A 14,564-nucleotide genomic window follows, 5' to 3' on the forward strand; every position below is an offset into this window, starting at 1 on the left:
GCTTAGACTTGCTATTGATGTTTTTCCTCTTTCTATGTCGCTTCAGTCCAAAAGACTGTCAAACTGCTTTGGGACAGAGCAAGGACAACAAGAGGAAGGAAATGCAACAGGCTGCCTGTAGCGATGTTTCTTTGTCAAAGTCTTCAGAGGGATGATGAAAAGTAGTCCGGTCCAGTTGGGACACCTTGAAGGTCCGCAGTGGTCCAGTCCAGAGGGGAAAGAGCTGGACAAAGCTTTTCTCTGAATGTTCTAAGGTTTTTGGAAGGTCAAGTCAGGGAGTGAAATCTTTTCGTGCCCAAGGCAATTTTTGGGGCTTTCACTCGAAGCCACCAGCTGAGATATCAATCGATACATTTTCAACAAAAACATGTGTCTAGGGGGACTCCATTCCTAAAAGAATGTATTTCACTAGTAAAGTTCACAAAGTTCCAAAAACGCGTGAGGGAGAACCAGAAGAGCGAAACAATCAAAGAGCTCATTGATTACCGAGATAATTCTCTGGACGACTTTGATGGACAGAAAGGAAGTCAAAGGACACAGAGTCCTGTTTATTTCTTTATTTTCCTTTAATGAACTCTTCAGCCATCCCACCACAGGCATTCTCCTAGAATCCCTTTAATGGACTTCTCAGCCATCCCATCACAGGTATTCTCCTGGAATCCCTTTAATGGACTTCTCAGCCATCCCATCACAGGTATTCTCCTGGAATCCCTGTAATGAACTCTTCAGCCATCCCACCACAGGTGTTCTCCTGGAATCCCTTTAATGGACTCTTTAGCCATCCCACCACAGGTATTCTCCTGGAATCCCTTTAATGAACTCTTCAGCCATCCCACCACAGGTGTTCTCCTGGAATCCCTTTAATGGACTTCTCAGCCATCCCATCACAGGTATTCTCCTGGAATCCCTTTAATGGACTCCTCAGCCATCCCATCACAGGTATTCTCCTGGAATCCCTTTAATGGACTCCTCAGCCATCCCATCACAGGTATTCTCCTGGAATCCCTTTAATGAACTCTTCAGCCATACCACCACAGGTATTCTCCTGGAACCTCTTCAGTGGGCTGTGTTGGTTAATTAGACTGATTCTTCGGGACTACTGTAATAGACCCAACAAAGCCTTGTGTATCCTGCTCATTAAGACACACACACTTCCTCTCCCAGCACAAAGGAAACGCAGGTTGGGAGGTTGGCTTCGCTGCTGGTAGTGAACGACAGTGGCACACGTCCATAATGCCTTTTCTCCTGAGAGAACAGGCACTAACTGCAGCCCAGCGGGCTGATTTAGTTTTGGGACCAGACCCAAGTCACTCGAGTGTATAGAGGAACAATGGTTAATATAGTGGTTGTCTTTGTGTGGGGGAGCTGGAAATGGTGGCCAACACTCGGTTATCGAAGTGTGTGTGTCAAACACTCACCATCCATGAACTCCGGGCTCAGTTTATTATCTGGTGTGAAGAGCGATTTGCAGTTTCTCAGCGGCTTTATTCGCTACCCATTTCCCAATGATCTTTCTTGGTACACGGCCATGAATATTGATTTGCTGTGTGTTAAAGCATCCCTCTCTTGAAGTGCGGCCTCACATCTCATCTCTCCTCCTGCAGATTGGGGTGGCAGCTAGCCATGGGGGTTTCAAAGAGTTTGTCAGCCAGCCAGTCACCCCTGTGAAGGTCACAGTACAAGTCCCCAATGGTGACAATCTAATTTCTTTACTGCTGGCCCAATCTGGGGACGTACCATGACGCCTGTTTGGTAGGGGTCAGTAGAGTCCGACCCGGCTCCCACCCTCCAATAATGGAACACTGTCATGTACCATCCATTGGGACTTCAGTCACTAGGCTACATGCGTGGCTACTGTATGTCAGTGGTACAACTAGGATACATTAGTGCACTGCTAAATCTGAGGCAAATCTATATGAGGCGCTGCATTCTTCTACTTGCCCAGAGTCAGATGAACTTGTGGATACCATTTTTATTTCTCTGGGTGCAGTATGAAGGAAGTTAAAGGTAGTGTCACGAGCCAATGCTAAATAGCGTTAGCATGATGACTGGAAGCGCAGTGATTGGACGTGTTCCGGCACGCTAGCGTATGCTACTGTACCTGTATACGTCCAGTCACATGAACCAGACTTAAAACCAGACTGAAAATCATTTTTTAATTTTAATTTCTTTCTAAATAATAATAATAAAGACAAACAGGAGAAGAAAAGATGAACAACAGAACACAACAAAACCAAAGGAAATAGCAGCAGATACCATCTGAACACAGCAACTAGTACTGAAAAGTGGTGTCATTATGGACATCTTCATAGACTAGATATTCTGCATGAACAGGGCTTTAAATCCACAGGATGTTATTAGCGAAGATTAGCTCTATGTCGGACCAAGGGAGCATGAGATCCATAGCATTATGCCATTAGCATAGCATTCAAGCCATGAAACGCATTCATTATTTTGTTGTTTTCAGAAACGCTTTCAGGGGCATTAATTGCATTCACAGTCATTAAGGTTGTTTGATGTGGAGCAGAGATGTGCACTCTGCTCTGGTTTGCATTCATATGCATCTGTGTGCATCGCTGTTGTTTGTTTTGTTGGTGTAGTTAGCAAGGCTCCGCTTTGTCTCTGTTCCACCTTGTTGCTGTTGTCTTCGATGTGTGTGTGTGTAGGCTACATATTGAGTATGCATGTTTGTGAGAGTGTGTGCGTGCATTCGTGTGTGTTTTGTGTGCGTAGGCCTATGGGCTGGGAATGTGTGAGACTAGCAAGCTCTGGCCTCTGTTATAGCGTTAGTCTTGAGGTGCCACACGGGGCGCTCATGTGTTGTCAGCAGTGATCATTTTGTTGTTCATCATCCCTAAGTCGCTTGTGACCAAGGCCTTCGCAACTCATTCTCTCTCCCTTTCTGTTCCTCTCTCCCTTTCTGTTCCTCTCTCCCTTTCTCCCTCTGGTCTCTCCTCCTCTTCCTACCATTCTCCTCTCCTGTCCCTAGCATTCTCTCCTCTCCCCTAACATTCTCTCCTCTGCTCTCCCGAGCATTATCTCCTCTGCTCTCTCTAGCATTCTCCCCTCTGCTCTCCCGAGCATTCTCTCCTCTGCTCTCACTAGCATTCTCTCCTCTGCTCTCTCTAGCATTCTCTCCTCTGTTCTCCCTAGCATTCTCTACTCTGCTCTCTCTATCATTCTCTCCTCTGCTCTCCCGAGCATTCTCTACTCTGCTCTCCCGAGCATTCTCTCCTCTGCTCTCCTGAGCATTCTCTCCTCTGCTCTCCCGAGCAATCTCTCCTCTGTTCTCCCGAGCATTCTCTCCTCTGTTCTCCCGAGCATTCTCTCCTCTGTTCTCCCGAGCATTCTCTCCTCTGTTCTCCCGAGCATTCTCTCCTCTGTTCTCCCGAGCATTCTCTCCTCTGTTCTCCCGAGCATTCTCTCTGTTCTCCCGAGCATTCTCTCTGTTCTTCCGAGCATTCTCTCCTCTGTTCTCCCGAGCATTCTCTCCTCTGTTCTCCCTAGCATTCTCTCCTCTGTTCTCCCGAGCATTCTCTCCTCTGTTCTCCCGAGCATTCTCTCCTCTGTTCTCCCTAGCATTCTCTCCTCTGTTCTCCCGAGCATTCTCTCTGCTCTCCCGAGCATTCTCTCCTCCGTTCTCCCTAGCATTCTCTCCTCTGCTCTCCCGCGCATTCTCTCCTCTGCTCTCCCGAGCATTCTCTCCTCCGCTCTCCCGAGCATTCTCTCCTCTGCTCTCCCGATCATTCTCTCAGCCAACCTTCCCATCCTTGTCTCTTTGCCTCTGTGAGGTCTGTTAGGGTAATGAGGCGTCTACCTGGCCATTTAAAGTTGATGGTAATAAGACCGAATATGTTTGAGGAGAAAGGTGTTTGGAATGAGATGTTATTGTTGCTGGAATAAAGGTGATTTGAATCACATGAGTGCCCCGTATCGCACCTTGATCCTAATGCCCAAAACACCTCTCTCCTACACACACACACCACAGTTACCATCAAACAAACAAAACTACCGCCCGTCTGGGCATTTATGCACACACACACATGCACGCATGCACACGCACTCGGGTTGGGGGTTTGAAATCATTTCACAATTGACATTTTTGTCGGGTATCCGGCTATTTGAAATACATGTTCCTTACATTTTGGAGGGCCAGTGAAATGGTAGAGCAGGTAGAGGAAGGAACAGTTGCAGTAACCAAGGCAACTCCACTACAGCCAAGACCAGATAACTTGTAGCAGCCAAAGCGTTATTTATCTTCCCATGTAACAGTGCCTGTCTTGACTGGATTAACCTGGAGAAGCTGTTGGTTGCTCTTTACTCCTTCTCATTTTGCTAACTTTTATTTCCAGAACTTTACAGAGTAAGTTGAAAGCCTATCTATTTCGTGAAAATGTTGTTAAGTATTGAGTATGATAGCATCACTTGTCTGTTGAGGTGTTCAGTGTAAAATAACCAAGTCATGGATGACCGACAGTCCACCCGTTGCCTAGGCAACAGAGACTTTGGCAAAGTGTTGGAGGGGTTTTCCAAGACACTGCTGTAGGGGCTCAGCTGCCAAAAACTTACACAGCTAAACTTGACATATTTCTGTCAGTACTTTGCACAATTTACACAATTATTTCTGTCACAGTAACTTTTTATTGACATTTTCAATGGGCAAGTTTATCAGGTGGAAGTAAATATTTTTAAACCCTCCCAAAAGCCACCCACCTACAGACTCAGCAATATAGCATGTTCAATGCAAGGATTCATATAATAACCCCCACTCTTGCAACATAAATGGACATTTCAGAGGCGTTGTCTCCTCTATATCCATTGTGCTTTGAGATGGAGTTTGCAGCAGTCTGTTTGCAGAAGTCTGTCCAGTCTCATACCATACATTTGATTTGATGTCGTCTTCAGAGAGGTCATTTCATTTTATTTTCTTCATAACGCACTTTCTGTGTATTATTACATTATTTTCTTTCTACATAACACATCTGTGTATATTACACAAATCCCAATTTATTGTCTTAAGTTAGCTTGTCAGCTAATGTTAGCCAGGCTAGCTAGGTAGCTAACGTTAGCTGGACTAGGGGTTAAGGTTAGGATTAGGTAACATGCTAGCTAAGTAGTTAAAAAGTAGGAAGTTGTTCATAACGTGATTTGTTTGGGCTGCTAGACACTCCCATTATACGGCCACCCGTCCTCCCAGACTAACCTCCCACCTGTCCTTTCTGTCTTAAGTTACCCGCTGTTTTTATCTGTGATTGAAATGCACTCTATATATAAAGAAAAGGTAAACAAACGTTTGTGTGCCTGTCATGAATGTCCAAAAATAAATGTCTCTATTTCACAATAATCTGTGATACTCCTAGCAAGTCAGGGGAAACCACCACCATCTGATCTCCTTTCAAACTTTACCTCCCAGAGGATATCGCTTATTCTCATTTCCCCCTCTCTCATCTGTCCTGTTCATACCCTCTCCCTCTGTCCTTCCTTCCTTCCTTCCTTCCTTCCTTCCTTCCTTCCTTCCTTCCTTCCTTCCTTCCTTCCTTCCTTCCTTCCTTCCTTCCTTCCTTCCTTCCTTCCTTCCTTCCTTCCTTCCTTCCTTCCTTCTGGCCGTCTGTCGGTCCTATTGGTGTGGTTAATTGCTTCAGGTTTACTCCCTCTAATGCAATATATTAGGGTCGGAGCCCCTTCATCAGCCTAACGCCGGCATTTAATTAAGTCTCCCGGGTTAGGTAGTGGGCCGCGCTCCATCAGCAGATCACATGGTCATTAGTAATTAATACACTGACAGGATTAGCGCTCTCTGCTAGGCTTGCACGGTGTCGCTAGAGCGCAGGGGGGCCTGAGTGATGGCTTCCAGAGGGGGAGAGAAGGGAAAAAGTGTGTCTGTGTAGTGGGTCGGTGTGTGTGTTGTCAGGGGAGGGGCTGGTAGGTGTGTGTGTTGTCAGGGGAGGGGCTGGGTAGGTAGGTGTGTGTGTCTGTGTAGTGAGTCGGCATGTGTGTTGTCAGTGGAGGGGCTGGTAGGTGTGTGTGTTGTCAGGGGAGGGGCTGGGTAGGTGTGTATGTCTGTGTAGTGGGTCGGCGTGTGTGTTGTCAGGGGAGGGGCTGGGTAGGTGTGTGTGTCTGTGTAGTGGGTCGGCGTGTGTGTTGTCAGGGGAGGGGCTGGGTAGGTGTGTGTGTTTTCAGGGGAGGGGCTGGGTAGGTAGGTGTGTGTGTCTGTGTAGTGGGTCGGCGTGTGTTGTCAGGGGAGGGGCTGGGTAGGTGTCTGTGTAGTGGGTAGGTGTGTGTGTTGTCAGGGGAGGGGCTGGGTAGGTGTGTGTGTTGTCAGGGGAGGGGCGGTAGGTGTCTGTGTGTACATGCCAGTTTGCTCACACCAGTGTGTGTGCTGAAGTCTTCCCTCCGTGGTGACGGGGGTCTTTTCTCCAGCAGTAATGACATCATTAGAGGGCGACTGTGTTTCCATCTGCTCCACCATTACTCTCGCCCCACTTTGGGCCGCCCCGCCACGACGTGGGTCAGAATTAGAACGACAGGGGCTAAATGGCCCTGCTAAATGATGAAGCCATTAGGAATGGGAGGCTAATTTAGAACATATGTAGTCCTGGAGAGAGAGAAAGAGATGGGGAGATACTGGGAGAAGACAACCAGGAAAGTTAACTTCCTTACCCGACATCTTCAATATCTGTCAGTCTGGGGCTGTTGTTAGATCTGTATAAGGTATTTATGAGCGTTGATGAGACAAGGATGGAGTGGGTTTTAAATATGCAGACGGACTAAGAAATGGGGGATGAGATATTTTGATGACTCGCCGGAACTCTTTCGTGGATTGTTGTATTAACCTCGATGACATAATCAGTTATAGATCGTTGTTCTGCTGACAACATAATTCCTTATGTTCAATGTATTATATGACATAATGCTATTACATACATGAACTGACATTATAATAGGTACATTAGTTGTGTGGTGTGTTCTTGGGAGGATCGTAGATTAGACCAGACTGTCACCATTCACAGTGATGGCTGTTGTGTGGTGTGTTCTTGGTAGGATCGTAGATTAGACCAGACTGTCACCATTCACAGTGATGGCTGTTGTGTGGTGTGTTCTTGGGAGGATCGTAGATTAGACCAGACTGTCACCATTCACAGTGATGGCTGTTGTGTGGTGTGTTCTTGGGAGGATCGTAGATTAGACCAGACTGTCACCATTCACAGTGATGGCTGTTGTGTGGTGTGTTCTTGGGAGGATCGTAGATTAGACCAGACTGTCACCATTCACAGTGATGGCTGTTGTGTGGTGTGTTCTTGGGAGGATCATAGATTAGACCAGACTGTCACCATTCACAGTGATGGCTGTTGTGTGGTGTGTTCTTGGGAGGATCGTAGATTAGACCAGACTGTCACCATTCACAGTGATGGCTGTTGCTCTATACTCCACTCCTTTGCATGAATCCTAACTTGAGCCCTCTGTCAGTGAGTTGTCATTGATGACATGTAATATATATTGTTTTACTTAACTTAGTGGAATGCATTTGTTGGAAGTCGCTCCCAGAGCGTCTGCTAAATCTAAGTAAGTGCACAAGCCTTTGCTAAATGACTGAAATGTCAATGTTCTGTAGGTTCTGTTGATGGACTACCTGGATGTGAAGAACACTAGAAGTGCTGCCGAGCCCTCTGCCCAGCTCACCTACGCCAGCACCGGCAGCGAGTTCGCAGCCTTCTTCGCCAAGAAGAAACCCCAACGTGCCAAGCAGTCCCTCTTCAAGTAAGACACCGACAGTCTAAAACACTTGAGCATTGAGGGACTGTTTTACCAGACCTAGATTAAGCCTACTTCTGTACTATAAAACATGCTTGACTTGATGGAGATTGTCCTTTGAAAGTGCTTTTTAGTCAAGGAAAAGGGGACAATGTCCCCTACACCTCAGAACCCTAACAGAACCAAGTTACTGTACAGTAGGGATGTCTATAGTATTAGTGTGCTGATTCACGTTGTTGCAGTGTCTAACTGGAACCATTTCAAAACCATGCAACTTTACACATGGAGCATACAGACTTAGCCAAAGCCATTTTACGTTATGTACCCCAACCACAAGGCAGACCTGTAGTAGTATCTCCAGGTGTTAACTGCTGACCTCTGTAGTGTGAGCACTGTGTCTCTGAGTAGGAGTGACAGTAGTCTAGTCCCTGATCTGTGTGGCTAAGGCGTGACAATGACCATAGGAGTTGGCAAGACAGCAGAAACAGATCTGGGACCAGGCTAGAGTGAATGTGTGTTTCTCTCTTCCAGGTTTGAGTCGTCGTCTCACGCCATCAGCATGAGTGCATACCTGAGGGAACAGAGGAGAGAGCTGTACAGCAAGAGTGGAGAACTACAAGGTAAGGGAGGGAGGGAGGGAGGGAGGGAGGGAGGGAGGGAGGGAGGGAGGGAGGGAGGGAGGGAGGGAGGGAGGGAGGGAGGGAAGGAAGGAAGGAAGGAAGGAGGGAGGAGTGTGGAGAGGTACAGAGCTGGGATGGAGTAGAACAAGGGAGGTGCCAAAACTTGAGGTGTTGCACCTCAAGCTCAACACTATAACAGAGTCCTGCGCTCGCCAGGTACACACGCGCACACAGACACACTCGCACAGACAGACAGCGAGGGGGAGATTGGAGAGTGAGTCCCTGGAGAGTCTCACTGTTCCACAGTGTCTCGTTTCTCTCCCCTTGCTCCCTCACTCTGCGATGACCTTGTGGTTTCAATCAGCGGCGCCTGACAGCACTGTTTGCCTGCTTGTTTCATCGTTTTTTTCAAACCCCGTTCCTCCGAGACATTGCCTGTGTGTAAAATGGAAGTGAGCGGCATGTTGGAAGAGAGATAGAGGTCGTCGAAAGGAGGAGGGGTTCCGAGAGAGAATTATTTTCAAATCCTGCATAATCGGTCATATGTCACAATTTCCATGATTGCATTTCGAGCAAACTTTAAGGTGAGTCACAGCAATGCTAAGTGTCACCTGTTTAGCATTGAGCAGGTGAAACATCTCAACGACCCTCCCTCGCAGGCCTCGAGGTATGATTTAATTTTTGATAGGAAACGCCAGTCAACACTAACCTGGCATACAGGCTCCATACACAAAATGATCGCCCCGTTCGAAAAGTCCAGATTAACATTTCCTTTAAAAAATGTGTTCCAAATAGCCTCCAACTTTTGTCCTTACCCCCCTTTTACCCCTCGGTAGCTCAGATGTGACAAAGATAATAAAACAACATTTGGGCTGGTGGTTGAATGCCTGGCAGCGTCAAACGAAGATGAGATTCCTCTGCCTTTCATTTCTGCTGTCACAGTGCTTAGCTCGGGTTCTTAGCTCGGGTTCTTAGCTCGGGTTCTTAGCTCGGGTTCTTAGCTCGGGTTCTTAGCTCGGGCAGACTGCTTAGGACCTGAATGACAGGGAGAGATTCAAGGAATCAAATGATTTAGAAAAGTTAAATCAATCGACTTGGATGAAGGGAGGGGGTGTTAAAAGTAATTATCATCACACCACTGTATGTAGAAGCCATTCAGTGATTTCTGAAGGAATACATTATAATGAGAAAAACATGTAGAGACTTTGAGACAACGGTCAATCTCTTTTTTAAATGAAGCTGACTGTAGAACAGAGATTGAGAGATGTTGCATGAGCCTGGCCAAGGGATTGTCCAACACTTAAAGAGAGCAGTATTTTCTCTACTAGACATAAGATCTCCCCTCGATACACAGTAATCCATTCACACAGTCAACCATCACCAGTACACTTTCTCTATTGGCTGATGCCAGTTTGATAGTGCAGCTGGCTCAGTTGGTTGGAGTGTGATGTTAAGAGATCCAATAATCAAATCTAACTAAATCTACACAGTTTATTAGGTACACCACCCTGTTCATGAAAATGGTTAGCTCCTACAGACACGTGGCCGTGGATTGCGACAGTTGAAGTCGGAAGTTTACATACACTTACACAGAACCCAAACCGGCTGCGCGCGTGTGCCATCGTGTGCCATCGTGTGCCATCGTGTGCCATCGTGTGCCATCGTGTATAAATGTATTTTGTCCTCCCCACACCAAACACGATCACGACATGCAGGTTAAAATATCAAAACAAACTCTGAACCAATTATATTAATATGGGGACTGGTCGAAAAGCATTAAACATTTATGGCAATTTAGTTCGCTAGCTAATTTGTCCTATTTAGCTAGCTTGCTGTTGCTAGCTAAATATTTCACTTATAATTCACTGTATCACAATTCTAGTGGGTCAGTAGTATACATACACTAAGTTGACTGTACCTTTAAACAGCTTGGAAAATTCCAGAAAATGATGTCATGGCTTTAGAAGCTTCTGATAGGCTAATTGACATCATTTGAGTCAATTGGAGGTGTATCTGTGGATGAAGTTCAAGGCCTACCTTCAAACTCAGTCCCTCTTTGCTTGACATCATGGGAAAATCAAAATAAATCAAAATAAAGACCTCAGAAGAATTGTAGACCTCCACAAGTCTGGTTCATCCTTGGGAGCAATTTCCAAACACCCCAAGGTACCACATTCATCTGTACAAACAATAGTACGCAAGTATAAACACCATGGGACCACGCAGCTGTCATAGCGCTCAGGAAGGAGACAAGTTCTGTCTCCAAGAGATGAACGTAATTTGGTGCGAGAAGTGCAAATAAATCCCAGAACAACAGCAAAGGACCTTGTGAAGATGCTGGAGGTAACAGGTACAAAAGTATCTATATTCACAGTGAAACGAGTCCTATATCGACATAACCTGACAGGCCGCTCAGCAAGGAAGAAGCCACTGCTCCAAAACCGCCATAAAAAAGCCAGACTACGGTTTGCAACTGCACATGGGGACAAAGATCGTACTTTTGGAGAAATGTCCTCTCGTCTGATGAAACAAAAATAAGGGCTGTACTACTCTGCAGTGACAGGAGTGTAGTACTACTAGCTGTGTTTCCCATGATAATTAAGGGCTGTACTTCTCTGCAGTGACAGGAGTGTAGTACTACTAGCTGTGTTTCCCATGATAATTAAGGGCTGTACTACTCTGCAGTGACAGGAGTGTAGTACTACTAGCTGTGTTTCCCATGATAATTAAGGGCTGTACTACTCTGTAGTGACAGGAGTGTAGTACTACTAGCTGTGTTTCCCATGATAATTAAGGGCTGTACTTCTCTGCAGTGACAGGAGTGTAGTACTACTAGCTGTGTTTCCCATGATAATTAAGGGCTGTACTACTCTGCAGTGACAGGAGTGTAGTACTACTAGCTGTGTTTCCCATGATAATTAAGGGCTGTACTACTCTGCAGTGACAGGAGTGTAGTACTACTAGCTGTGTTTCCCATGATAATTAAGGGCTGTACTACTCTGCAGTGAAAGGAGTGTAGTACTACTAGCTGTGGATGGTGGACTGTTTGTTCTTTGTCTCTTTACCTGAGGGAGATGGTACATTCTGTTACATATCCTTAACAAACAGTGTCTCTCAGGGGTGTTCGTGCGTGTGTGTGTGTCTGTGTGTGTGTGAAGGGGCCCTTGCGTCTCCCTCATTACAAACACACACCCAGAGCTTAGGAAGCTTAATTACATCGGCTCTCCAATGAAGCACACCGCATATGCTTCCATTAATCCACAGCTTCATCTAAAGGCTTCATTATAGTTACATATGGACCCACAGCTGGGTGGGTGTGGGTTTGTATCAATGGGCATCGGTGTGTCCCTTTGTGTGAGAGACAGAGGGAAGGCAGGAGACATGTCCCTGTATGTTTAATCTCCCTCTAGCTAGCTCTTTGAACAAAGAGGCTCTCTCTTTCTGGTCTATAATCATAATATAGAGAGGCTCTCTCTTTCTCGTCTAGAATCATAATATAGAGAGGCTTTCTCTTTCTAGTCTAGAATCATAATATAGAGAGGCTCTCTCTTTCTCGTCTAGAATCATAATATAGAGAGGCTTTCTCTTTCTGGTCTAGAATCATAATATAAAGAGGCTCTCTCTTTTTTGGTCTAGAATCATACTATAGAGAGGCTCTCGCTTTCTAGTCTAGAATCATAATATAGATAGGCTTTCTCTTTCTGGTCTAGAATCATAATATAGAGAGGCTCTCGCTTTCTAGTCTAGAATCATAATATAGAGAGGCTCTCGCTTTCTGGTTTAGAATCATAATATAAAGAGGCTCTCTCTTTTTTGGTCTAGAATCATACTATAGAGAGGCTCTCTCTTTCTAGTCTAGAATCATAATATAGAGAGGCTCTCTCTTTCTAGTCTAGAATCATAATATAGAGGCTCTCTCTTTCTAGTCTAGAATCATAGTACAGAGACCTTTTCATTCCATCCACTCCCGACTCCATGAATAAATGATGGGAACAGGGAAACCACTTCCAAGGTACAGATTTGTTATCATGGCCCTGAATGCAGGCAATTGCTATTTCCTTCCCTGTTTTTATTTTCTCCTCCAAAGTGCCGGTTGGGAGAGAGCGAGCAGGGTGGTCATCATTGCCATTTCTAAGATATTTCTCAATAACCACGTTACGTTTTTGTTAGACTACACCTTTTTGAGTTGTTTTAGTCAGCGCAGCAACAGAACAGAGCTGTATTTATTACCTTACCCCAGGGCAGGCAGTGTTGAAATGACAACTACACCATGATCCAAACACAAAGGTTTGTATATCAGCCTCCGCTCCTGCCCCGTATGACCTCCCCTCCCACCCAGACACGGTCATAATAGACCCGCAACTCTGTTTCCCGCGTTTCTATCCCCCTGTCTGCCATATTTCCCTTTTTGAATTTCAAAATGGCTTGTTGTCAAACAAAATACTTGACTCTCCACAGTAGTCCACCTTGAGTTGAGTTACACAATGAGTTGCTTTCTCCCTTAATTCCTATTGTGTTTGTGTGTGTGTCCCTCTACAGTATGTCTGCCTGCATATGTGTGTGTGTATCTGTCTATCTAGAGGAGAAAAGGCAATCTGTGTATTAGTGGTGTTGTTTCTGCGTAATAGCGTGCTACCCTGGGGACGAGGAGTGGAGAGGCGCACAGTGACTGACTGCTCCGAGGGAGCGGGACCCGTGTGTCCCGTCAAACTGATTTGTGCCACACAATAGGGAGGGAGAGAGGTGCAAATGGAAACACTGACTGAAAGAGGGGAAGTAGCGAGAGAGAGGTGTGTGTGTGTGTGTGTGTGTGTGTGTGTGTGTGTGTGTGTGTGTGTGTGTGTGGGGGGGGGGGGGGGGGTTGCACTAATGCATTTGTGTGTGTGTTACTATGTATGCATGTCTGCCTGGGTGTTTGCATCTGTGTACTGCATAAGCTCCATGCAGCTGCACCGATTGATACACCTGTATGTCTCTTATGTCAGGCCTGTCGGGTCGAGGGGTGAGGAAGAGGGCTGTGACGGACAATGAGTATTAGCCCCGTTCTGACTGTTCTGTAATGGAAGTCCACAGCAAAGAACACCTCTCATTTTAGTCTGATAATATCTCTCCAACAGCTTCTAGAGAACCAATACCTTATAGCTCAATCACACACAGGCTTGAAACATTTTGTGAACATTTAAATACATTTCCTGGTTTTCTAGAAATCCCAGTTGGAGGATTTCCGGAATCAGGGGGGAATAAGCAGGAAATCCAGAATCAGGAGGGAATGAGCAGGAAATCCAGAATCAGGAGGGAATGAGCAGGAAATCCAGAATCAGGAGGGAATGAGCAGGAAATCCAGAATCAGGAGGGAATGAGCAGGAAATCTAGAATCAGGAGGGAATGAGCAGGAAATCCAGAATCAGGAGGGACTGAGCAGGAAATCCAGAATCAGGAGGGAATGAGCAGGAAATCCAGAATCAGGAGGGAATGAGCAGGAAATCCAGAATCAGGAGGGAATGAGCAGGACATCTAGAATCAGGAGGGAATGAGCAGGAAATCCAGAATCAGGAGGGAATGAGCAGGACATCTAGAATCAGGAGGGAATAAGCAGGAAATCCAGAATCAGGAGGGAATAAGCAGGAAATCCAGAATCAAGAGGGAAAAAGCAGGAAATCCAGAATCAGGAGGGAATGAGCAGGGAATCTATAATCAGGAGGGAAAGAGCAGGAAATCTTGAATCAGGAGGGAATAAGCAGGAAATCCAGAATCAGGAGGGAGTAAGCAGGAAATCCAGAATCAGGAGGGAATGAGCAGGAAATCTAGAATCAGGAGGGAATGAGCAGGAAATCCAGAATCAGGAGGGAATGAGCAGGAAATCTAGAATCAGGAGGGAATGAGCAGGAAATCCAGAATCAGGAGGGAATGAGCAGGAAATCTAGAATCAGGAGGGAATGAGCAGGAAATCTAGAATCAGGAGGGAATGAGCAGGACATCTAGAATCAGGAGGGAATGAGCAGGACATCTAGAATCAGGAGGGAATAAGCAGGAAATCTTGAATCAGGAGGGAATAAGCAGGAAATCCAGAATCAGGAGGGAATAAGCAGGAAATCCAGAATCAGGAGGGAATGAGCAGGAAATCCAGAATCAGGAGGGAATGAGCAGGAAATCCAGAATTAGGAGGGAATGAGCAGGAAATCCAGAATTAGG

At 45.9% G+C, this 14,564-nt stretch overlaps 1 protein-coding gene across 1 annotated transcript in view; it reads left to right on the forward strand.

The window, feature by feature from the left end:
* The window catches only part of LOC110499821 (exocyst complex component 4), a 237,494-nt gene that overhangs the window by 65,864 nt on the left and 157,066 nt on the right, over window positions 1-14,564 (forward strand). Inside the window, exons 8-9 of the mRNA XM_036957071.1 lie at window positions 7,613-7,758; window positions 8,284-8,372. Coding sequence (XP_036812966.1) covers window positions 7,613-7,758; window positions 8,284-8,372 — 235 coding nt within the window. The remainder of the gene's footprint in view (window positions 1-7,612; window positions 7,759-8,283; window positions 8,373-14,564) is intronic.

The sequence above is a fragment of the Oncorhynchus mykiss genome, chromosome 21 (genome assembly GCF_013265735.2).
Source record: "Oncorhynchus mykiss isolate Arlee chromosome 21, USDA_OmykA_1.1, whole genome shotgun sequence".
Classification (NCBI taxonomy): domain Eukaryota; kingdom Metazoa; phylum Chordata; class Actinopteri; order Salmoniformes; family Salmonidae; genus Oncorhynchus; species Oncorhynchus mykiss.